The sequence below is a fragment of the Pelophylax lessonae genome, assembly GCF_965119305.1.
Source record: "Pelophylax lessonae genome assembly, chromosome: 3".
Classification (NCBI taxonomy): domain Eukaryota; kingdom Metazoa; phylum Chordata; class Amphibia; order Anura; family Ranidae; genus Pelophylax; species Pelophylax lessonae.
In genome coordinates this window covers 89,495,319-89,522,477 of record NC_138770.1, presented here as the reverse complement: position 1 = coordinate 89,522,477, position 27,159 = coordinate 89,495,319, and the positions used below count along the sequence as shown (strand labels likewise).

Here is a 27,159-nt window from a genome sequence, read left to right as displayed (position 1 = left end):
CTGCTGACAAAAGCAGCAGGATGAATTCTGAAGTTTTTCGGGCAATATTATCTGCTCATATTCAGCCAAATGCTTCAGAACTCATTGGACGGCGCTTCACAGTGCAGATAGACAATGACACGAAGCATACTGCTAAAGCAACCAAAGAGTTTTTTAAGGGAAAGAAGTGGAATGTTATGCAATGGCCAAGTCAATCCCTGCCCTGAATCCAATTGATCATGCATTTCACTTGCTGAAGACAAAACTGAAGGGAAAATGCCCCAAGAACAAGCAGGAACTGAAGACAGTTGCAGTAGAGGCCTGGCAGAGCATCACCAGGGATGAAACCCAGCGTCTGGTGATGTCTATGCATTCCAGACTTCAGGCTGTAATTGACTGCAAAGGATTTGCAACCAAGTATTAAAAAGTGAAAGTTTGATTTATGATTGTTAATCTGTCCCATTACTTTTGGTCCCTTAAAAAGTGGGAGGCGCATATACAAACTGTTGTAATTCCTACACCGTTCACCTGATTTGGATGTAAATACCCTCAAATTAAAGCTGAAAGTCTGCAGTTAAAGCACATCTTATTTGTTTCATTTCAAATCCATTGTGGTGGTGTATAGAGCCAAAAAGATTAGAGTTGTGTCAATGTCCCAATATTTATGGACCTGACTGTATACAAACACAGCAGGTTATTTCCGCATGGAATTTTGCCAACACTTTAAACTGTATCTGAATTAGAAGAGTGATGAGAGCACCAAACTAAGAATCGTGGAGTTCAAAAAAGTGTGTCTATTAATTCTGGATCAGGAAGTCACTGGATATTGCATCCAATGCATTTCCGAGGCTAAAAGAGCTCGCCTTTCACTTTGGAACTCTATAGCAGTTCTCACATTAAACGTATAAATCTCTAGATTTCTTCTAGAACACTCCTTGTGGTACCCTGGTGAACAAGAGTTGCCTAGTCAGAGACATTATGTTCCCTAAATCAGTCCCCTGTCTTATGATATTGGACTGAAATAGCTGAAGATTCAGCCTCTCATATCTTTCCCCCTCCCAGGAATTTTTTATCGATTTCTTTGTCTTGTTGGGGAGATTTCCCTATTTCTTCCTGTCCCAGAAGCGTAACAGGAAATCAAAGAAAATCTCTCCAAAGTGACTAGAGATCCCCTCTTAGGCAGTTGATTATACATTCTAACTGTCTTGGATTTGCCAAGATAGTCCCGTGTCTAGGTGTTCTGTCCTGATGATGCTGTGTCCTGGGCTATGTCCCAGAATACAGCACTAAAGCTGCATTCTCCATATTCTTACACCACCCTTTTTTGTAGTACTAAGCATGCAAAATAAAAAAAAACTATGGTATAATATGAGGGGATTGTGGCTGCAAGTGATTCATTCCTGATTAGAGGCAGGATTTCTCAGAAAATGGGTGCAATCTGGATGGGAACAACCAAAAAGTGGGCATGAGCTGAGCAGGACCACCTGGAAGGTGGGCGTGTTAAATGGCAAGAGTGATGGATATGTGAAAATCAGGTGCGCTAACCCAAAAAACATAACATAACATATAAACATATACATGAAAGTGATGAAAACAAAAATTAGCAAAATGAGTCCAACAGGTGTAAAACAAGGAGAATCACCAGTGTATCTCAAACAATAGTGTCCAAACAATGTGATAAACAGTCCAATTGAAAAACATCCAGAAATTCGTGCTGTGAACATACTTGGACTCAAGAAGGTGTAAGCCACGTGATATAAAGGGTACAGCGTCCCACCACCAGCTTAGCTCCTTACCAAACGATGGAAGTTTAAGGGCATATAGGGATATCCCTGCTCCGAAGACCACGCAGCTACAGAAGGATTCCAAATCACCCAGGTGACAATTGAACACACAGGTAGTGTTTAGACTCTTACCGGACAATGCCAAAATGCAAGCCTGAAACTGATCCTGTGAAGGGGTCCTGTGTGGAATCACTGTAGGTGGATGGCTGATGGGATCTCGGGTGTCGGCATCATTTTGGGTCCGTACCGCATTTACGATGAGGAAGGAGGCAGAGCCCAGCAGGGAAAGTGATGGCGTGCTAAGGATCTGGATCCCACTGCTCAGTCTAAACACAATCAAAGGATTTCGGATGGGGGCAGGGACCTCTCTATGAGAAGAGTGGGGGAGGGGTTCCAGTGTCTATGGACGGTCACCCACCCTCCGTGGTGTCCTGCGTCTCCCAGTACAGCTCCGTCTCCCGGGACCTCCGGCTTTGTCTGGCGGAGGTGGGCGGTGCCTGTACGGAGTAAAGGGAGTAAAGGGGAGATACGTATGTGTGTTCAATTGTCACCTGGGTGATTTGGAATCCTTCTGTAGCTGCGTGGTCGGAGCAGGGATATCCCTATATGCCCTTAAACTTCCATCGTTTGGTAAGGAGCTAAGCTGGTGGTGGGACGCTGTACCCTTTATATCACGTGGCTTACACCTTCTTGAGTCCAAGTGTGTTCACAGCACGAATTTATGGATTTTTTTCAATTGGACTGTTTATCACACTGTTTGGACACTATTGTTTGAGATACACTGGTGATTCTCCTTGTTTTACACCTGTTGGACTCATTTTGATAATTTTTGTTTTCATCACTTTCATGTATATGTTTATATGTTATGTTATGTTTTTTGGGTTAGCGCACCTGATTTTCACATATCCATCATAACTAATTTCATTCTAAGGTAGCAGCACACCCATATTTGAATCAGCGCACTTTTCACATACTTCACTAAATGGCAAGAGTGTCAATGTCCCAGGGACGGGGACAAATATGTTAAATGTTGCATTCGATGATAATTTCTGTTTACAAATAGCATGGGTGACTCTTTCTGCTGGTTGAAGACCTGTCCCTTCACTAGCAGCCACATCTGGCTCTTGTAAAATATTGGTGAGCCAAGCAGTTTGCAGGATAGTGTGGGATTGACCAACTTGAATTCTGTGTACTAAGACTTACCTTGGACAGAGGGGTGGCTGTGGACGCAGTATACGTTCCCCACACACAGCTAATGAGTAAGTTAAAGTCTACAGGCTTAGAAAGCTCAGTTTGTAAATGGATAGACAGCTGGCTAAAAGACAGGATTCAAAGAGTAGAGGTTAATGATTCTTATTGGTCTAAGGTTATCAGTGGTATATCGCAAGGTTCAGAGTTGGGACCCTTACTGTTTAATATCTTTATAAATGATATAGGGTCTGGGATTAAAAGTACCATTTCAGTCTTTGCAGATGACACCAAGCTTTGCAGTGGAATAACTTCCTTACAGGATGTCTCCAATTTACAAGCTGACCTCAATGCACTGGGCAACTATGTGGCAAATGAGGCTTAATGTTGATAAATGTAAAGTTATGCACTTGGGGGCTAAGAATATGCATGCATCATACATACTATGGGGAGTAGAACTGGGGGAATCCATAGTGGCGAAGGATCTGGGGGTTTTGGTAGATATATTCTTAATAATAGCATGCAATGCCAAGCTGCAGTTTCCAAAGTGAGCAAAATCCTTTCTAGTATTAGGAGAGGTATGGACTCCAGAGAAAGAGATATAATTTTGCCCCTGTACAAATCATTAGTGAGACCTCACCTGGAATATGCAATTCAGTTTTGGGCACCAGTTTACAAAAAGGATACTGGGGAACTGGAGAAAGTGCAGAGAAGGGCAACCAAACTGATAAGAGGCATGAGGAAAGATTAGAGGAACTGAATGTATTCTCTCTTGAGAAGAGGAGATTAAGGGGGGATATGATCAACATGTATAAATACATAAAGGGTCCATATAGTGAACTTGGTGTTGAGTTATTCACGTTAAGGTCATCACAGAGGACAAGGGGGCACTCTTTACGTCTAGAGGAAAAGAGATTTTATCTCCAAATACGGAAGGGTTTCTTCACAGTAAGAGCTGTGAAAATGTGGAATAGTCTCCCTCCAGAGGTGGTTCTGGCCCTTAAAAAAGGCCTGGATTCTTTCCTAGTTGTACATAATATAACTGGATACCAACATTTATAGGTAAAGTTGATCCAGGGAATATCTGATTGCCTCTCGGGGGATGAGGAAGGAATTTTGTTTACCCTGCTATAGCAAATTGGATCATGCTTTGCTTAGTTTTTTGCCTTCCTCTGGATCAACTGTAGGTAAAGGATTGTATACTATGTATGTATCTGCATACATAGTCTTACAGATACAACCGGCCCTTTGAAATAATAATAGCTCCTCCACGCGCCTGCTGTCTTGGAGCTTAATGTACACTTGATGCGCAAGTAACTCTGTTGCGCTTATAAGTGCACTTTTGAATATTTTTATACACCAAGCGCAATTAATCCCATTGTACTAAAAAGCGTGGTTCTCAGCTCTTTTGTATAAGGTAATGGAGCGTGCTCAGCAGTACCCAGTAATACAGACACACAGGCTGTTATCACATTGGATGCTCAATAGAATGTCCTGCCTAAGGCATTGAGCTCCGTTTATTTATGGGACAACACAGGGATAACAGCAGGAAGTGATGGCTATACAACATAAGCCAATCAGTTCCAAATGTACAGTCACATGACATAAGTTACTCACATAGAATCAGCCAATGACACACCTGTGTGCATTCAAATATACAACAGAAAAGGGGAGTACACGATCATGAATGAGCAGAACAGCGTGCACGGCTTCCCGCCATTGGTGTGTGGAAATCCGCACACTGTAGTTAACAATGAAACCAAAGTGTAGCAGAAATGAACACAACACAACACAACACAATGAAACCAGCGAGTAGAACTGTGAACGCTGCTCTGATCAAACTCGTGAATGCTTCCCACAACTACTACTGGCGTGAATCCCACTCAGCAAGAATGCCTGATATGATTATACAACTGTTCCCATAGACGTGAATCTATCTGCAGGGAATGAGCCATGCTGTTTCCACTATGGTGATCAGGCACAGTAGGAAGACATGAGCGTGTATCCCTTCATAAAGGCAGATATATAGCAAACCAATATTGACTTCACAGAGCAAACATATCCCTGCTGAGTGAATAAATCTGCACATTATACAGGGCCCCCGCTGGTGGTTATATCCTTGCTGCTTGATCCTTGAACCTTGCACCGCAATACACATAGATCTCTACCGGCAAACAGACCCACGCATAGCGCATGGAGTATTCGCCGGCGAAGATGTCTATGTAGAGCAAACACGTCCACACATCTAAAGGAAGGTTTTCACTGCCAGTAGTCTTTCCTCAATGCTGGTTCGCCCATACACGCTCTAATTAGCGTATTGCAAGCAAACCAACAACAGGAGCCATAATGACAAGTTAAATAAAACACATCCAGAAAAATGTAAACACTAGTCCTAATAAAACTTCCACAATAATGCAAAAGAGATTACATTTTTTGTCCAGAGTTGGCTTGCTAGGTTTAGAGTATAGTCATTGTGTCTTCTCTCCAGATCATGGGAAAGCTGAGGGTTCTAAATCCATTGAGTGCTTTAGCATCTTCCTATGTTATCTGAGTTTCTTAACATTCCCGGTATCCTAGTATGAGACGTAGTGATGTTATTGGTGGCAGCAGGAAGTGACCAGTCCAGTAGCTGGGTGTAAAGTGAATCATTTTTAAATATTTTCTTTTTTTTAGTTTACCTTTCATTGACGTTTTTTAAAATTAAATACTGAGGAGCTTCCAGATAATGGACCTTATCAATATAATGCTTTAGAATCACTTTAACAACGTGTTATAATTTGGAGTCTGTAAATAATGGAAAAAAACATATTTCTTTTCTTTCAGTTTTTCAAGATGTCCACGTGATGATCTTTGTGGGCTTCGGCTTCTTGATGACATTTTTAAAAAGATATGGTTTCAGCAGTGTTGGGATCAACTTACTGATTGCAGCCTTTGGTCTCCAGTGGGGAACCTTGATGCAAGGCTTCTGGCATTTACATGATGGAAAAATTGAGATTGATATCAAAAGGTAAAATATTTTTGAATATATATACCATGTAATATAACATTAAACATTCTCTTTCTTCTTTTTTGGCTAGGACTAAAAAAAAATACATTTAAGGTGTACAGAAGAAAATGCATATGAGTGCATGTTTTTTTTTTTTTTTTTTGTGCCCTATACAGAAATTGCACTAGAGTTTTCTGTTATGCGTATAAGCAGTTAAAGCCTAACTGCCATTTACTTTTCTTTTAATTAACCACTTGCCGACCAGTCACGTTGACTGTACTGCGGCAAAGTGGCTCGATTCCTTCCAGTGACGTAGACCTACGTCGCTGGACTCCTCCCCCTGTAGGCGACGCTCGCGTGCCACCGGAGGCGCGCTCCCGCTGTTTTCAGTCACAGCGGGAGTCGGGCCAGGGGAGGAGCGGCGGCGATCGCCGCTGCTCTTCCCCGATCGTCGGGGAATCGAGTTTGGAGATCCGCCCGCTTGTATAAACAGAGCGGGCGGATCTCCTAAGTGACAAACAGTGACAGATTGCAGGGTTCAGCATAGCTGAACATGCGATCTATCCCTGTGTCACTCAGTCACCTCCCCCCACACACGTTAGTAAGCACCAGGCATACATTAACCCCTAATATATAAAAACAGAAAAAACACTGCGCTTTAGGAGAAGCAGCTAACACCTGAAACAATAGTACAAGTTCCAAATAAAATAATAAAAACAGAATGGTGTAGCGCTAAATTATGAATGACAAACACTTATACTGAATCAAAGTATGATGTTAACATATACAGTCCAAAAAATGAACACTGAAGTCCACAAAGGAAGGTATTGGCTGAAACAGATTCCCAGGAAAGGAAAAGCTCCAAACAAATGAAGAAAGGTGAAGGTCAGGTGTGCCCAGGAGTAGAAATGAATCCACCAGACAATATAGTGAGAGATGGCTCCTTACCAAATAGCTCTTGCCACTAGATTATAGGTGGCTGAACGCTCATATGAAAGAGAGATCCTCCAATGTAGTGGAATGGCCAGGCAGGAGCATAGGTCACTCTCTCCGGGGACAACCAATCATAGGTCACAGGGATATCCAGTGTATAGCCATGGAAATAAAAAGGGGAAACACTCCCATAGTGCATTACCAATGTATAACTTTAATAAATAAAAAGGGATGCACTCACATGTAAAAACTTTGTATGTCAGCGGAACAAACAATGACATGCAGCCGCAGCGTTCCCGCAGAACATTCCTCCTCGGATCATGGGTCACCCGGCAGTATGGTGGAGAGCTAACGCTGATGATCCATCCAAACACCAGGGACCAATACGAACTCTCGCGTCATCAGGATAAACCACTACATGTTTCGTGATAACTCACATCCTCTGGGGGTTGGTCCAAATCCAAAATCTCTGATTTTTTATTTGCCTCCCCAACCACCTCCCCTTGAATTGGCTGCCGCACAATAAATATTCAGGCTGAGTTTTGCCTTGCTCAACCCTCTATGTTACAGAAGTCTCTGGAAGACAGGGGAGAGCAATCAAATCTGCAGCCGGTGAGACCCGGAATGGTAAAAGCAATCAACAACTGCTCCACTGACTACATAGGTGCCAAAAGAACTAAATTTGCCTGGCAAACTAACTAGGAAGGTGAGGCATCTTAAATGGAAGGAAAGTACATTGCTTTTTCAGTGATCAATTGTTTTTTTTCTACATTTTTATAACAGAAAAGCTTGTAGAATAGCCCAAAGAGTTAATGTTTACCACTTGCCAACCACCCCACGCATGAGTATGGTGGCTGGTTGGCTCTCCTGTGTCGGACCACGTACCTAGTATGTGATCCTGCACTGCTGGGTAGGAGGCCTGCATCGTTGTTGTGCCCGCTGTGCTGTGATTAGACGCATTACAAGCCGATCAGCAGGTGCCGGCCAATGGATAAAACAATAATAGAAACGCTGGCAAGTATATAAACAGAAAAAAAACTGCTGGCCCAAAACAGTCAGATACCAGGACACATGCCCTCAACCTGGAGGGGTGCTTTGGGGCACCTTGTTCCCATGTTGGTGGGGACAAGTGCCTCTTACCCACAACCCTGAGTAGTGGTTGTGGGGGTTTGTGGGCAGGGGGGTTTATCAGAATCTGGAAGCCCCCTTTACCAAGAGGGTCCCCAGATCCTAGATCCTGCTCCCCCCCCCCCCCCCATGTGAATGAATATGGGCTTCCAGATTCAGATTCAGATGCTTCCGGACCCGCTCCTTAGCAACCAACTATTTGGGGGGCCCACACTATTTCTGACAAATACCACATGTGATACTGCCAGCCAAACCCTGGTGATAAATATTGCATGTTTTTTTACTCTGTTCCATTTGTGAATTGGACTTAAGAGCTTCCCACATGGTTTCTTGATGATATTTACCATCACATTTTTCATTTTGCAGTAAATACAACATAATCTTTATTTTTTTGTGAAGTGGACTTTTTTTTACCACAAGCGCTGATTTATGCAAACGAGTCACTTGACTATGTTATCGCATGCGGTAAACGTTAGTGAATTGACCACATAATGCCCTCTCTTCTGGTCTCCTAGACCATAGAGACTCTATGATAACCCAATGGCACCGCCGAATCAGATACCGGGCTTTCCGATCACACAGAAGATCCCAGCGAGGCACCGTAAAAGTAATCCAGCAGCTTTTAGATGAAGGAGCAATCACCGGCTGCAGGGCCGGGACAAGGGGTGGGCAGGAGGGTCGGCTGCCCTGATGCGCACTGATGGGCACTGAGAGGTGTCACTGATGGGCACTGATAGGCATCTCTGATGGGCACTGATAGGCGGCACTGATGGGCAATAATGGGCACTGGTGGGTGGCACTACTAGATGGCAATGATGGGCACTGGTGGGTGGCACTGATAGATGGCAATCATGCGCAGCTCTGGTAAGGAGGGCATTGAAAGGTCCCTGAGCCCTGATTGGCATCCCTGGTGGCCATGGGTGGGCAATCCCTGGTAGCTCTAATGGCATCCCTAATGCTCTGATTACCAGCACAGACCCCCCCTCTGTCAGGAGAGCCGCCAATCGACTCTCCTCTACTCGTGTCTGTCAGGAAAGTCGATCAATGGCACTTCCTATTTACTATGCGACCAGCTGTGATTGGACACAGCTGGTCACATGTTAAAGAGCCCACGTCATTAGGCTCTTTACCGGGATCGGAGATGCGGTGTGTCAGGGTGACACACCACACCACCGATCGCCGCTCTCGCAAAAAATTATAATTTTGTTTATATATAAGTTGAAGCTGTGTTTACTTCCATCATCCAGTCACGTGCAAGCAAAAAAAAAAAAAGATCCTGATTTTTTATTTTTTATTTCTGTGTGTTTATTTGTATGTTCAGAGAGAAAGTGTTTTTTACTTACTAAGGGAATAGAGGGTGTGCACGTTAGTAAAGAATTAGGGTGAATCTGTGTTCACATTAAATATCGAATCATATATCGGGGTAGAGGCTTAGAAAAAAAAACAAACATCTATACCAGTGATGGTGAACCTTGGCACCCCAGATGTTTTGAAACGACATTTCCCATGATGCTCATGCACTCTGCAGTGTAGTTGAGCATTATGGGAAATGTAGTTCCAAAACATCTGGGGTGCCAAGGTTCGCTATCACTGATCTATACTTACCTAGATGGCTGCAGCACTGATCCCAGCTGCAGCTGTTCCCCGCCACCTCTAAGACCGAGAACTGAGCGATCAAACACCGCTGATTGATCAGCTCTCTGTCTTTAGTAAGCAGAGAGCTGGTGACTGGCATCAGTTGCAATCGCCGGGAAGCTTCCGCGTTCCACGGCGGTGGAGTCTCAAACCGGAAGTGACGCTGTGACGCAATGGACCCGCCCTACGCGTTTCGTCATCGACGTCTGCTGGAGCGGCCTCTCGCATCAGTTGCATCAGTTGCATGTTGCAACTGATGCGAGGCAGCTACCACAGCTTTTCATAGTGAGTGGATGCTACGTTCTTTTCTTCAATTTATGATTGATACTTCACGAGGCTCCCCTTTTCTTTCTCTCCATATGGAAACTCGCCAACCGGTGCTTGGTTGATTGTGGAGGGGGACCTTTGAAGATCCATTTTGCCTAACTTTCGTTTAGGGCAGGTTGTATATACAGCGCGACACCTAGTGGTCACACAGGTGATTGCAGCTGATTTCTCATTTTATTTTGATCTATTCATTTACACGGGATTATTCCCTGATTTCACTCTACTTCACTTATATGGTTTTTACTGGCATGTTGCACTTTTGATAGTAACAGCGCCAGGAATATTCACCAATATTTGATTATTTTATTTCCACAGTGGATTGATTTAATTACCTGTATATCACAATAAAAACACTGTCTATGTTATTTATTTTTTTATTGCACTTCAGCACTTTCTGGGTTTTATCCATCACACACCAGGATATTTTACCTTTTTACTTGTACCCACTTGATACACAGTATATATAATAATTTTTAACCCTTTCGGTTTTATGGGACACACCCTCTCATTTATTCTTTTGGTGGTATTTGATCACTTCTGTGGTTTTTAGATTTTGCGCTATACTCAAAAAAAGAGTGACAGTTTTGAAAAAAAAAAACACAATATTTTTTACTGTCTGCTTCAAAACATTCCCAATAAAAATTTTTTTTATCAGTTTAGGCCATTTTGTATTCTACTACATATTTGTTAAAAAAAAAAAATCCCAAAAAGCATATATTAATTGGTTTGCGCAAAAGTTATAGCGTTTACAAACTATGGGATAGATTTTTGGACTTTTTATTTTTTATTTTTTTTTATTAGTAATGGCGGCGATCTGCGATTTTCAGCGGGACTGCGACATTTCCGCAGACAAATCGGACCCCTAACTGACATTTTTGACACTTTTTGGGGACCAGTGACATTAATACAGTAATCAGTGCTAAATAATATGCACTGTTACTGTATAAATTACACTGGCAGGGAAGGGGTTAATACTGGGGGTGATCAAGGGGTTAAATGTAAGTCTAAATGTACTTGCTAACTGTGGGGGAGGGGGGCTCTGTGAAAGGCACAAAGAGATCAGTGTTTTAGCTTAGCTGAGACACACAATCTCACTGTGCTGTGCCTGTGTGACAGGAGAGCCGCCTGCCTTGTTTACATAGGCAGGCCGGCTACATAGGCCAGCGCCGCCTGCCACAGGCAAGAGCCACCTGCCTATGTAAACAAAGCAGGCGGCTCTTCTGTCAGTTTCCCTGAAGACTGCAGGAGGCTGGCGGCGATTGAGCCTGCTCTTCCTGCGGTCTGGCTTCCACTGTGTTTAATCCCAGCAGGAGCGCGGCTCCGGCGGTGCGACAGCGCCGCCAATGAGGAGACAGAGACCCAAAAGGGCAGCCGCTCTCGTGCACATAGCTGGATCACGATTGGGTATAGGTAAGTATTAGGGGAGCTGAAAACTGAAGGTTTTTTTTACGTACCTTCATGCATAGAATGCATAAAGGTACAAAACCTTCAGCCTTTAGAACCACTTTAATTACTGTATAGTTAGCATTTCATCAGGCTTCTACTTTAAATAGCCTCTACACCTTCAGGAAATCAACTTGACAAATGATCAGTCTCTAATCCATTAAAAATTCAACCTCTTGGTAATACATTTTTAATTATTTGGCCAAATTCCAAAACCAATAGCAGTTCACGTTTAGCCACATTTGACAGGCACATTTACTCTGCTCTCCCTGTTCTGCTTCCTCCGTTGGTTTCCCATCCTCAGTAAATTGACACAGAAAATCACCAGAGTCCACCGTAAATCTCTCCAAAACATTTCTTACCGCTATTTCACCCATCATCTGTGAAAAATATCTTTCCTCTTCCTGTAACCTCTGTCGCTCTGGACATCTCTTTAGCAATTGCGTGCAATGGTTTCCCAGATCTCAGAATGTTCATCTGATGCATTTGGTAATCAGGAGCAAAGCTACAAATTATATGGATCCTTCAGAAGAAATATCCTTTCCTATTTTCTCTACCAGATTGTATGAAGCAGGGGTCTCCAAACTTTATAAACAAAGGGCCAGTTTACTGTCCTTCAAACTTTAGGGGGGAGCAGACTGTGGCCAGTGGGAGTAGAAAATGTCCTGACCTCAGTGGGATTAAAAAATCCCTCAACATTGGTATTAATTGGAGGAATAGTCCTTGGTAATAGGTAGAGTATTAGTGCCCCATCATTGGTGTCAGTGGGAGAAATAGTGTCCCATCATTGGTGTCAGTAATATTGTTCCATCATTGGTGTCAGTGTAAGGAATGTCAAAATCAGGTACCCCATAAAAACTCATGGCATTTCTATTGAATCACCAGTAGATGGCAGCACAAAGTTCAACTGCAGCAAGGCATGGGAGGAACTAAAAAGTTAGACCTTTTGTTCCTGGGGGAATAGAATAGCAGTTGCTGTGCTTTCCACCAGACTAAAGGTGATACCTCATGTCATGTCATTGCAGAAACTTTTTCAATAAAAATAATTCTGGTTTCACCCGGTCCGATCCTTTCGCAATTATTGAGCATATGTGCAACATTAGTAATATTGTTCCATCATTGGTGTCAGTGGGAGAAATAGTGTCCCATCAATGGTGTCAGTAATATTGTTCCATCATTGGTGTCAGTGGGAGGAATAGTTCTCCATCATAGATGTCAACAGGAGGAATAGTGCCCCATCATAATTGGTGTCAGTGGGAGGAATAGTGCCCCATAATTGGTTTCAAAGGGAGAAATAGTGCCTCATCATTGGTGTCAGTGGGAGAAATAGTGCCTCAACCTTGGTATCAGTGGAGGGAATAGTGCTCCATCATTGGTGCTATTGGGAGGAATAGTGCCTCAATATTGGTGTCAGTGGGAGGAATAGTGCCCCATCATTGGTATCAGTGGAAGGAATAATGCCCTACTGTTGGGTGGGGGGGGGGGATATTGCCTCAAGGGTCAGATAAAAGCATGCAAAGGGCCACAGTTTGGAGATTTCTGGTATAGAGAAAGAAATTGGCCTTGCTTTAAAAACTTTAATGACATGACACAGCTACTACAAAATAGTATATAAAAAAGACAAGATAAGCATCACCATATATTATAGCAGACCTTTGACAGACTGCCCCACCTTTTTTTGTTTTTTACCTCTACTTTCCGAATGGTCCATTGTGCAGATTTACGATACTCACCAGCCCAGAGACTCCAGCAATGTCCTACACACAATGCCTCCTGCGCTTAGGAAAATGGCCCCTCCGGATGGATGTCCTTATGTCTTCATTGCCCTTAGAAACGGGTAACCACGGTCTTGCTGCCCTCAAAGACTTAGGGAAGTCTAACACTGCAACTATACAAAACACACAGAGGGCTCATCAAACTAGTGCATTATCCTAAGACAAATAATGTATTGTATAAAAATACAAGTATCACAAAGGCAACAGAAAATTGCACACCACAGATCTCTGTAAATTCAATCCAATGTGTCAACACGTATATGGGTATAACAGTCACTGAAGACCCCGGGTCTAACGCGTTTCGAGTAATTCCTCTTCTTCAGAGCCACACGAGAAGACTACCCATACCCTTCTTATATAACAGACATTATCTGCTACCTTCATTAATGTCATTGTTACTATCTTATGGAAGAAAGGGGGAATTTTGGGACTTTAAATGAGGCGCACGGTGGAACTTTCCGTGCTTCTCCATTCCTATTCAATAACATAAATAAGAAAGGTTGGGACATTAAATGAAAGACATGAAAGACTGGCAGGGAAATTGAAAACAACATTTATTGGTACATAAGGATGTAAACACATGTCAGATAGAAAATATGCATCAAGATAGTAAAAAGGCTAAAAGGTAATCCCCAAATTCAATTGCATAATAACAAACAGGGCTGATTCCAAAGGGTAATAGAATATAAAATTGTGTGCATAACATGAAAGGAGTACAAAATCCAGATATTGGAGTAGTTTAGTATTTAACAAACATCGTAGCCTCAACGTGTTTCGTGGACCCAAATCGCCACTTCATCAGGAAAGTGCTTGTACCGGAGTGATGCCTGCAGCTAAAGGCATCACCCCGGTACCGGCGTCCATAGCCGACTGTCAGCTGTCTTGTAATGACAACCAATGTGGCTGAGAAGCCGCTCGGCTGTCATTACAATGAGCGGGAGGGGACGTCCCCCCCCCCCCCCCGCCTCCTTCTGTGGCTTGCCCGGGACTCTCGTCCCACTGGGAGACCCGGGCAACCAGCCGGCATGACCACCGAAGACCCGATCAAAGCCGCATTCGGCTCTGATTGGGTCTCCATGTAAAAACCCGGAAGTGATGTCACTCATGAAATCACTTCCGGGTACTGTCTGGCGCCAGATTCAAAAATATGACAGCATTCAAAACAGCCAAACTTGTCATTTTGAATGCTTTTAAGTGCAGAGGAGGAGTTTGGGGTGTTTTAGACCCCAGATCCCTCCACAAGAGTACCTGTCAAATAAAAAAAAAAATATATATATTTTTTTGTAAGAAAATATCAGCCAATATCGGCCGATACCAATATGCATTGGCCAAAATATCGGTATCGGCAACGAAAAACCAATATCGGTCAATCACTACTTATGTCCATAAGTGTTGACACAGAGATCTGTGATGTGCAATTTTCTGTTGCCTTTGTGAGTACAATACTTACCATGTTTTTATTCAATAAATAATTTGTCTCGGGATAATGCACAAGGTCGGTGCGCCCTCTGTGTGTTTTGTATAGTTACTCCAGCAATGTCCCACTGAGATCCTCTTGTCTTCTGCCACCGCTCAGTCCCGCACCGCTATGTTGCTTGTGATGTCATCAAGAAGCTGGACGGTGAACTTCCTCATGCCGCTGCGCTAGGTGGTGCACTTCCTCATGACACTGTGCTAGGCAAGCCACCCTCCTCCTTTCTGAATTAAGGGCTATGTCTCCTGATATATGTGATGTGTATCTCCCAGGAGGCACAGCGAGCACTGTGTACATCTCTTGCCTAGGCAAGTGACAGGCATGGGGAGGCGGGGGCACACATTTTCCACAAAAAAAACCCTAAATAGACATAAAAAACCCAACAGCAAAAAAAAGCAGTGCTACTCATGTAGCTGAGGGGAGGAGGGGTGGATTGGAGGGAAGTCTACTCAGGGGGTTGAGATCCTCTTTAAATGGCAGGATATGGGGCTAATTAAATACAATCTGTGACAGACCTAGCCAGGACAGAGGCTTTTGTCGAGGACTGGGAGCAAGCCTCTTACCCACTGTCTATGGGTCCTGGCATTTAGGGGAACATTACTCTTTGGAAGGTGTATGCCTGGGGGATCCGTAGAGTGGTCTTCTTTCTGATTCAAGTTCATGTTTCCCCAAAACACACAGACTCTGGAAACTGGAGGTTCCATATCCACATGCCCAGTTCCTTCAAAAATTGTGTGCACGTGTACCTAGAAGAATTGTTGCTGGTTTGAAGCCAAAGGGTAGTCACACTAAATGAAAATAAACAATTAAAAAATATATTTTTCAAAGCACTTACCGTACTTTACAGCATTTCTTTACACCTGCCAAAAACTTTTGCACAGTACTGTATACATATGCACTGCATATATACAGTATATATACTATATTGTCCAAAAGTATTGGGACGCCTGCCTTCACACGCACATGAACTTTAATGACATCCCAGTCTTAGCCCGTAGGGTTCAATATTGTGTTGGCCCACCTTTTGCAGCTATAACAGCTTCAACTCTTCTGGGAAGGCTGTCCACAAGGTTTAGGAGTGTGTCTATGGGAATGTTTGATTATTCTTCCAGAAGAACATGTGAGGTGAGGCACTGGTGGACGAGAAGGCCTGGCTCGCAGTCTCCGCTCTAATTCATTCCAAAGGTGATCTGTTGGGTTGAGGTCAGGACTCCATGCAGGCCAGTCAAGTTCCATCACCCCAAACTCGCTCATCCATGTCTTTATGGACCTTGTTTTATGCACTGGTGTGCAGTCATGTTGGAACAGGAACGCCGGTGCTATACTAGGCGCCGGTGCTATACTATGGCACTTTTCCACTGCAAGTACCGGCTCGGCTCTACTCGGCCCTACTTGGCCCTGCTTGGCCCGGTTTGCTTTTCTACTGCTGGTAGCGCATGGTACGGTGTTGGTTCGGTACGGTACGGTATGGTTTGCTTTTCCACTAAAGTAGTACTAAAGTTAAGTGGGTGGGATAACAATGATTCTCTGACCAATCAGTGGCTAGTAGTGACTGCATGCAAAGGATTGTGGGATATGGTACCGGTATGGTACCTCTTGGAACCACAATCGAGGTGGTACTGTTTTTGAGAGCCGTACCTTTCGGTTCCATGGCCGTACCGTTCGGTTCCATGCAGTGGAAAAGCGCCGCCGTACCGTACCGTACCGAACCGTTCCTACACCGTACCATGTGGTACCAGCAGTGGAAAAGCACAAAAGCGAGCCGAACCGTTCGGTTCCATACAGTGGAAAAGCGCCACTAGATGCCTCTAGGCCCAACTGGACATAGTTTGATTGCTATCACCAGTCATGTTTTGTTATGTTAAGGGTTAAGGGTTTTAGGCCTCTACCTGAAGCCTTCCTTGTTTTTGGTTTGGAATCAGGTATGGGATGGGTGTGCACATCGGTGCGCAATGGGTTTTTGTTTTTTGTTGGGCAATATGTTTTTTCTTTTTGGTGTTGGTCCGTACTGGAGATGCTGCTTCAGAGATGCCTTTAGGATCTTTTTCGATTCCTACTGTTATTTCTTTTTCTTTTAACCGATTATGGCTAATAGAGCTGACAATTCTTTTAAGATTGTCTCTTGGAATGCATCTCATGGGCAGCAAACTTCTGACTCTCAAAAAACCATGGCTGCAACGAGCGTTTCATGCCACTTATTCCACCTTTGCTAGGGGGGTGTCGATGCTGGTTCATAAAGCCTTTCTGTGTGTAGTTCAAGAAATTCATACCGACCCCCAGGGAAACTGTTACCACAAAGTTGGCAACATGAAATTGTCCAAAATATCTTGGTATGCTGACGTCTTAAAAGTTTCCTTCACTGGAACTAAGGGGCCAAGCCCAACCCCTGTAAACCAACCCCTCACCATAATCTCCCCCTCCACCAAATGATTTGCACCAGTGCACAAAGCAAGGTCCATAAAGACATGGATGAGCATAGTGACTACGAGTCACACAATTCATGGAAGTAAATGTATGGGGATCACCCCAAAGTAAGTTTACAAACTTCAAGAAGGTTCAGAATATTAGGGATAGGCTAGAAAAAGGGGAAATACGGTGTTGAAATTAATATATGACTTTACGCTTTGACGGTAGGTACAACTTAAGGTTTAAAACAAGTACAAACTAATGGAGCTTTTCTACTACATGGAACCGAACGGTTCGGTTCGCTTTTGTGCTTTTCCACTGCTGGTACCGCATGGTATAGCGTAGGAACGGTTCGGTAGGGTACGGTACGGTGGCGCTTTTCCACTGCATGGAACCGAACGGTACGGCTCTCAAAAACAGTACCACCTCGATTGTGGTTCCAACAGGTACCATACCCGGTACCATATCCCACAATCCTTTGCATGCAGTCACTACTAGCCACTGATTGGTCAGAGAATCCCACCCACCCGATGTTATCCCACCCACTTAACTTTAGTACTACTTTAGTGGAAAAGCAAACCTATACCATACCGTACCGAACCGTTCCAACACCGTACCCTGCGGTACCAGCAGTGGAAAAGCAAACCGGGCCAAGCAGGGCCGAGTAGAGCCGAGCCGGTACTTGCAGTGGAAAAGTGCCATAAATGACCCCAACATCAGTTACCATTACTTATAACATGAATTGAACTAAGGCACACAAAGAAGCAGGCTTTTGATTTGGGGTCTATTTAAAGAAGAAGCTTGTTACTGTTCTGCATCCTTGGATGCATTTCCGTTGTGGCACCTACCAAAGTGTGACATCATGCATTTGCTTATTCTGTCCTAATAGTAACTTTTCTTTGTTTTCCAGCATGATTAATGCAGACTTCAGCACGGCAACTGTTTTAATTTCCTTTGGAGCCGTTCTGGGGAAAACAAGTCCTCTTCAGATGTTGATAATGGCCGTGATAGAAATCTTCGTCTTCGCATGTAATGAGCATCTTGTTGGTTTTTTGCATGTAAGTTTGAGTCACAGTTTATTTCAGTGAATAATATTACCTTTAAAAATATACATTATGTAGGTAGCAGTTTCCATACTTGTGCCAAAAGTAAGATAGTTTACATTAACTTGCGGCCAATGCTGTCCTTCTATGTGACAAAAGTCTAGTAACTGGAAAAGAAAGCAGTATTAACCGCTTAGCAACTGCTCCACAGTGAGTAAGCACAACCTAGGCACACAGTTAGCCCTTTAACCACTTCTGGGCTGAAAGATTTTATCCCCTTAATGGCCAGGCCATTTTTTTCGATTCGGCACTTCGTTATTTTAACAGAGAATTGCGTGGTCGTGCGACACTGTACCCAAATAAAATGTATGTCCTTTTTTTCCCTACAATTAGAGCTTTCTTTTGGTGGTATTTGATCACCTGTGCGATTTTTATTTTTTTAAAAAGAACGACAATTCTGAAAAAAAAAAAAAAAAACAATATTTTTCACATTCGGCTATATAACATTCCCAATAAAAAAAATGTAAAAATCGAATTTTTTTCATCATTTTAGACCAATTTGTATTCTGCTACATATTTTTGGTAAAAAAAAAAAAAAAAAAATAAGCACATTTTGATTGGTTTGCTAGGGGAAAGATTTATGTCATTTTTATTTATTTATGTATTTATTTATTTTACTAGTAATGGCAGTGTTCTGCGATTTTTTTTTTGCCAGACTGTAACATTGTGGCGGATAGATCGGACCCATAAATTACATTTTTGGGGGGACCAGTGACATTACTACAGTAATCAGTGCTAAAAATATGCACTGTTACTGTAATAATGACACTGACAGGGAAGGGGTTAACACCAGGGGCGATCAAAGGGTTAAATGTGTCCCTAGGGGGTGCTTTCTAACTGTGTGGGGGATGGGCTTATGGAACCAACACAGAGACCTGTGTTCCTAAATAGGAGGAAGACAGGAGCCCTGTATTCATTCCTGAGAGGACAACGTTCTGCTGCGTTTACAACAGCAGACCGTCGTTCTCTCTCCACAGGGAGTGATCGCGGGTGCCCGGCGGTCCCGGGAATCAGCTTCCCCACTGGCAAATGGGGGCACACGCCTCTGTTTTTATCTGGTGATCTGGCTAATAATGCACCTTCTGTATTAGAGCAGCCCCACTCTGGATGAAATAAATGATTTGTCTCATCCCTCCAAATGTTACTTCTGCAGGACAGCTTGTTCTTTTGAAGAGTGGGCATGTCTGTGCTGGGCAGCTGTCATGTATGTCATGTGACCCTGTACAGGAATCTATCTCCGACTCCATTCAGTTGTCATAAGATCACTAAATAGGTGATGAGTTTCATAGCCAAAATTATTTTACTAAAGGAGGCATCATCCCTAATCATGTAATACACCAAAAAATAATTTGTGGGACTTTATGTATGCCTCCAAATGTACATAGATTCAAATAAAAAAAAAAAAAAAAGTTTATTATAAAATCATACTAAAAACATGATTTCACATACAACTATTCGTTAAAAATAGAGATCAACCGATTATTGGCAACACCGATATATCGGGTGCCGATATGCACTTTCCCCGATATATCTGTATTGGCGTTTGGATTTGCCGTTATTACCGATATTTCGGGAAAGTGCTGTACCGGAGTGATGCCTGCAGCTAGAGGCATCGCCCCGGTACCGGCGTCCATAGCCGACGGTCGGCTGTCTTGTAAGGACAACCAATGTGGCTCAGAAGCCGCTCAGCGGCTGTCAATACAAGGATTGGGAGCGGACGTCCCCCCCTCCCACCACCTTCCGCGGCTCGCCCGGGTCTCCCGTCCCACCGGGAGACCCGAGCATCCTACCTCCACCACCGCCGCCGCCGAAGAGAAGACCCGATCAAAGCCGCATTCGGCTCTGATCGGGTCTCCATGTAAAAAATCCGGAAGTGATGTCATGACATTACTTCCGGGTACTCGGTGCCGAATTAAAAAAAACTGACAGCATTGAAAACAGCCAAACTTGGCGTTTTGAATGCTTTTCAGTGCCGAGGAGGGGTTTGGGGTCTTTTAGACTCCCAGATCCCTCCACAAGGAGTACCTAAAGAAATAAATAAATAAATAAAATAATAATTTTTTAATGTCTGAAAATATCAGCAGATATCAGCCGATACCAATATCCGATGACCAAAATATCGATATCGGCATTAAAAAAACAATATTGGTCGATTACTAGCTAAAAACAATGCATTCATAACATAAGAGGTCATAACTTCATCATCAACCTATCAGCCATCTATCTCAACTGTAATGTTGATATGATCAATGTGACAGGTCAACGCATTTCTCAGGAAATCCCGTTTCTTCAGGACCTTATGGACCACAATTATATCTGCATGGAATTTCAATAAAACAGCAGGAAATAGGCAAAACAAACACATCAATAATTATATATAACACTGAGGCAACTATCCATACAGAGCAAGAAAGAAGCAGAGAAAAATAAATGATTATATATATATATATATATATATATATATATATATATATATATATATATAAATTAATATACACACTATATTGTCAAAAGTATTGGGACACTTGCCTTTACACGCACATGAACTTTAATGGCATCCCAGTCTTAGTCCGTAGGGTTCAATATTGAGTTGGCCCACCCTTTGCAGCTATAGCAGCTTCAACTCTTCTGGGAAGGCTGTCCACAAGGTTTAGGAGTGTCTCTATGGGAATGTTTGACCATTCTTTCAGAAGCGCATCTGTGAGGTCAAGATAAAAAGACAAGGCGCCTCTAAGTGCAGTAGGCTCTGAGTATTTATTAGGTTGAAAGTATAAAAGCACTCACATTTGGTAAATGTGACATGGGCATAGCAAAGATCTGTCTGGAGTCTTCCTATCTGTGCTGAGTGGTTGAAATGAGGATATCCGGTGATCCGCTTCCTTTAGATGCGTCCTTTCGTCTGTGTCTCAGCTGGGTCGGCATGAGAGATTTCCTGAAGGCAGGGTGTGGATGCAGCGGCTGGTGTCCAATAGAGCGGGTGGTGGGCGGTTACATGTTTCGGAGCTCAGCTCCTTCATCAGACCTCTGTGAGGTCAGGCACTGATGTTGAAAGAGAAGGTTCATCCCAAAGGTATTCTATCGGGTTGAGGTCAGGACTCTGTGCAGGCCAGTCAAGTTCCTCTACCCCAAACTCGCTCATCCATGTCTTTATGGACCTTGCTTTGTGCACTGGTCCAAATCATTTAGTGGAGGGGGGATTATGGTGTGGGGTTGTTTTCCAGGAGTTGGGATTGGCCCCTTAGTTCCAGTGAAGGGAACTCCTAAGATGTCAGCATACCAAGACATTTTGGACAATTTCATGCTTCCATCTTTGTGGGAACAGTTTGGGGATGACCCCTTCCTGTTCCAACATGACTGCGCACCAGTGCACAAAGCAAGGTCCATAAAGACATGGATGAGCGAGTCCACACAGAGTCCTGACCTCAACCTGATAGAACACCTTTGGGATGAATTAGATCGGAGAATGTGAGCCAGACCTTGTCCACATTAGTGCCTGACCTCACAAATGCACTTCTGGAAGAATGGTCAAACATTCCCATAGACACACTCCTAAACCTTGTGGACAGCCTTCCCCGAAGAGTTGAATCTGTTATAGCTGCAAAGGGTGGGCCAACTCAATATCTCATACTCATACTCATATCTTATACTAATACTCATATATGAAATACAAGCCTTCCAAACAGGAGTCCTAACAATGGTTGCTTAAACAAGAGAAAAAAAAGAATAAAGAACAGAAGAAGGTTAAGACTTTATCAGTCTCAACTTTTCTCTTGCCATGGATAACTAAAGTTCAATAAGCTCTAACAGTCTCGGGTTTTAGACAATGTAGGAGATATCACACTGATAAAGTAAACTCACTAAGAACCTACAGTATGCCTGCACAATTTATTTTCTACATTAAACATATACAGCCTAGTTTTCAGCAAATTGTTGTGTTTCACAGGCCACCGACATTGGAGCATCCATGACCATCCATACGTTTGGAGCTTACTTTGGTTTGGCTGCATCAGCAGTTCTGTATCGCCCGGGTCTGAAAAAGGGCCATGATAACGAAGGATCGGTCTACCACTCAGACCTGTTTGCCATGATTGGTAAGAAATCCAGTTTCCTTGATACTCTTGACTTCAGTCTGTCCTGTGATATAACTTTGTGTAATAATTGGAACTAAACCGGGGAGAAATACAGTACCTTACAAAAGTATTGATATCCCTTGAAATGTTCAACATTTTACCATGTTACAACCAAAAAAGTAAATGTATTTTATTGGGACTTTATGTGATAGACCAACACAACGTGGCACATAATTGTGAAGTGGATGGAAAATGATGAATGGTTTTTAAAATGTTCTACAAATATATATCTGAAAAGTGTTGTGTGCATTTGAATTAAGAATCCTTTACTCTGATACCCCTAATTAAACCTAGTGGAACCAATTGCCTTCAGAAGTCACTTAATTAATAAAGAGAGTCCACCTGTGTGTAATTTAATCTCAGTATAAATACAGCTGTTCTGTGAAGCCCTCAGAGGTTTGTTAGAGAATCTTAGTGAACAAACAGCATCATGAAGGCCAAGGAACACACCAGACAGGTCAGGGATAAAGTTGTGGAGAAGTTTAAAGCAGGATTAGGTTATAAAAAAATATCCCAAGCTTTGAATATCTCATGGAGCACTGTTCATCACTGTTCACCATCATCCAAAAATGGAAAGAATATGGCACAATTGCAAACCTTCCAAGACATATCCATCCATCTAAACTGACAGGCCCGACAAGGAGAGCATTAATCAGAGAAGCAGCCAAGAGGCCCATGGTAACTCTGGAGGAGCTGCAGAGACCCACAGCTCAGGTGGGAGAATCTGTCTACAAGACAACTATCAGTCATGCACTCCACAAATCTGCCCTTTATGGAAGAGTGGCAAGAAGAAAGCCATTGGTGAAAGAAAGCCATAAGAAATCCAGTTTGTTAGAAGCCATGTTGGGGACACAGCAAACATGTGGAAGAAGGTGCTCTGGTCAGATGAGACCAAAATTGAACTTTTTGGCCTAAAAGCAAAACGCTATGTGTGGTGGAAAACTAACACTGCATATAACCCTGAACACACCATCCCCACCATGGAACATGGAGGTGGCAGCAAGTTGTGGGGATGCTTTTCTTCAGCAGGGACAGGGAAGCTGGTCAGATTTGATGAGAAGATGGATGGAGCCAAATACAAGGCAATCTTAGAAAACTTGTTAAAGTCTGCAAAAAGACTTGAGACTGCGGCGGAGGTTCACCTTCCAGCAGGACAACGACCCTAAACATACAGCAAGAGCTATAATAGAATGGTTTAGATCAAAGCATATTTATGCGTTAGAACAGTCCAGTCAAAGTCCAGACCTAAATCCAATTGAGAATCTGTGGTAAGACTTAAAAATTGCTGTTCACAGACGCTCTCCATCCAATCTGACAGAGCTTGAGCTATTTTGCCATGAAGAATGGGCAAAAATTTCACTCTCTAGATGTGCAAAGCTGGTAGAGACATACCCAAAATAACTTGCAGCGAAAGGCGGTTCTACAAAGTATTGACTCCGGGGGGCTGAACAGAAATGCATGCCACACTTTTTACATATATATTTGTAAAAACTTTTGAAAACCGTTTATCATTTTCCTTCCACTTCATAATTATGTGCCACTTTGTGTTGGTCTATCACATAAAAGCCCAATAAAATACATTTATGTTTTTGGTTGTAATATGACAAAATGTGGAAAATTTCGAGGGGTATGAATACTTTTCCAAGGCACTGTATGGTCATTCTCACAGTCATTGTTTTTAAACAATGCATGAATGTCTCTCACTCTTACTGGATCCATCCTTGAAGAACCAATGGTAAGAAATGCTCGGTTTGAGGCATATTTAGGCACACCTACAGGTGTATGGCAAGAAGCGTTTGAGCATAAGGTCATTCTGTTGACCAGATTATTCATTTAACACTCACAGATAAACAGCAGCTTGTAGCAGAGGAGGTCTCAGCCAAACTGACAGCATTTGAATGCAGCCTGGTCGGTCCGTACCCAAGTGGTGAGGTTGCCCAAGGGAAGAGGTCTGTCCCTGACAGATGGGTGACCTGTCCCTACCCTACCCACATGCTAGAAACCCTAAATAGACTCTGCCACACCTGAGATGGCCACCACAGTGACTTGGGCGGCCAGCATCAAACCTGATTGGTGCCCCAGTGTCCTAGGAAACCATAGAGGAACCATGTTTCTTTTAACTTCCTCTCCCTCTGCAATGTCGCTGCAGTTGAGCACCACCTGCAGTGGAGAAAGTGGACTGCACCTGCCAACAGGTGCATAAATTATGCTAGTAAGCTCTGCAGAATGTAGATTTGGGGCAATTATTATGTCCCTGGATGCTGATCTAAAAAAGCTACAATGTGCATTAATACATTGGTTAAAATGGAGCTGTATTCAGAGACATAAAAAAAAAAAAAAAAAATTCTTTGTATAAGGACCCAGTTGAAGCTTCGCTGAATAAGCAAAATGTTGTACAATGACAAAATAAAAATAAAAATTGCCTATTCCTGGAGATTCTCCTCCTTGGACTTTTAAGAGGTTAAATCCACCTAAATGGTGCCATAATCAATGAAAAATTGACAGCCGTACAGGCAAAACGATGTACTTGTATGTCACTGCCTGTTTCCAGGTTTAGCAGGAGTCTGTCAGCAAGTCCCAGCCAATGATTCATGGCCAGGACCTGCTAATTGGCTGTATCCAATCACAGCCCAGAGCTCTGTGTTGACAATCAACACAGGGCTTTGTACACAGGGAACAATCCTTCTGTTTCTTATCCCTGCAAAGCAGGGATAAGAAACAAAGAGATGTTTAGTAAAAATCAGCACACATTACACGTATCACACATTGCTAGGCACACATTTAGCCCTCTGATTACCTGAGATGTTAACACCTTTCCAGCCAGTGTCATTAGTACAATGATAGTGTATAGTATAAGCACTGATCACTGTATTAGTGTCATTAGAGATGTCAGTGGCAGTCACGTAGTTCCCACCAGGGGCGGATCCAGAGTCTAATCTCTGGAGGGGCACTGTCATTTTTATTTTTTTATTAGTAATGGGGACGATCAGCGATTTTTAGCGGGACTGCGACATTGCAGCAGACAGATCGGACACCTAACCGACATTTTTGGGGGGACCAGTGACATTACTACAGTAATCAGTGCTAAAAATAAGCACTGTTACTGTAATAATGACACTGGCAGGGAAGAGGTTAACCCAGGGGCAATCAAGGGACAGCAGCAGCCAGGACTATATGGCAGCAAATCAATATGGAACTACATCCCATGTATATATGCGCCCCCGAAAATGAAAAAAAAAAGTCCCGCCACTGCACTCACCTCCTGGGCCCTTCTGTTGACATTATAGGGCCCAGGAAAATGTAATTACACCCCCAAGAAAGTACAAATTAGGAAAAAGTTTAGAAAAAACGTTTTTTTTTTTAACATGCAGAAATCTACTGTGATGCTGCCCGGGCCCCTTGTAGAGCTGATGGAGCCCGGGCCCGGTACAACAGGGCTGGTTGTACTGCCCTATCAGCGGCCCTGCACGTGCCCCCAGGATTGCTCCCGCAGACCGCCATACAGGTACGGCGATTTGCAGGAACCAGGCGCCATATAACTGTGGCGGCTGGTCGGAAAGTGGTTAAAACAGTGACACTGTTTTAAAGTGTTACATGTATCCCCATGCCAGCATGCCATTTGTGAAAAAAAATATATACAAAGTATATACCACGCGCCAAAGGTAGGGTTCCCGATGGATAAATAAATAAATAAATTACCAGATGAATGTATTTAGGAGAAATTAAGAGAAAAGCAGCTGCTGTACAATAAAAGATGTTGCTATCTATAGGTTAAATAAATAAATATGTGAAGATGTCCAATATTAGTGAAACCAAATAGATAAATGACTCAATAAAAAGATACCAGATAAATATAAAATCCACAGCAAAACCAATAAAAATTAGTAAAAATTTTTTAAATATTATATATCGTGACAAAGTGACTAGGTGCTCAAATTATATCCCTTTGTGCATGAGTGGCTGTGACATAAATATATCAGACAATAAATATTTGCATGTGCAGTATACGTAATATTGCAGTACAAAATTAATTAAAATAAAGCAGTCCAAGGTTAAATAGTGACTTAGTGCTCAGGAATAAATATTGTCCTTAGTGAGAGTGGTTCTTCACGATTGGAAGGTGCAACTGCTGTGATTTGATTGACTACGGTGTCGATTCCTTCTCCCAAGTGAATGTGAGAATTGGATCACTTACCGAATGTAGTGGGTCTCATATGCCATATGACATTAAGACCTTTCACGCTTTGGTGGCCTCCTGGGCCAAAAGGGTTCCCCTTTAAGCGGTCCTATGGAATGTAAAGCTCCTATGGACTCCGGGGTACAGCAACCCAGTGCAAATAAGGAGGAGAAGAAAGAAAGCTCCCAATAGCGTAATAAAGTCTGTATTAAAGTTTATTACCCATATTTAGGGTTTCGACAATGAAGAGAAAGTAAAAACACTCCCTGGTGGTCAGCGGTGTGGGCTGCGCATCCTCCTCGCGGAATCAACGGGCTTACTTCCGGTTTGCGTTCCACTCAGGGTAACGTGATGACGCTATGCGGTCCAAGCTGACGCGTTTCGTCACATCCAGTGACGTCTTCAGAAGCTCTGAAGACGTCACCAGATGTGACGAAACACGTCAGCTTGGATCGCATAGCGTCATCACGTTACCCTGAGTGGAATGCATCCTAAAGCCAGTAAATGACAGCCCGGCATGTTAGACGCATGTCTGCAGCACACCCTGTGTAAAGGAGGCAGAAAGATTATTTTCACTGTCATTCTATATCATCATGATAATCACACAATACAGGTGCTGTGGCTCAATGCATCTGTACTGTGTGATTACCATGATGATGATGATAATGATGATGAAACACACTTAGCTGCT

At 43.0% G+C, this 27,159-nt stretch overlaps 1 protein-coding gene across 1 annotated transcript in view; it reads left to right on the top strand.

The window, feature by feature from the left end:
* Window positions 1-27,159, top strand: part of RHAG (Rh associated glycoprotein) — an 88,581-nt gene that overhangs the window by 17,464 nt on the left and 43,958 nt on the right. The window contains exons 2-4 of the mRNA XM_082248809.1: window positions 5,775-5,958; window positions 17,969-18,116; window positions 22,105-22,252. Of these exons, the coding sequence (XP_082104935.1) occupies window positions 5,775-5,958; window positions 17,969-18,116; window positions 22,105-22,252 (480 nt within the window). The remainder of the gene's footprint in view (window positions 1-5,774; window positions 5,959-17,968; window positions 18,117-22,104; window positions 22,253-27,159) is intronic.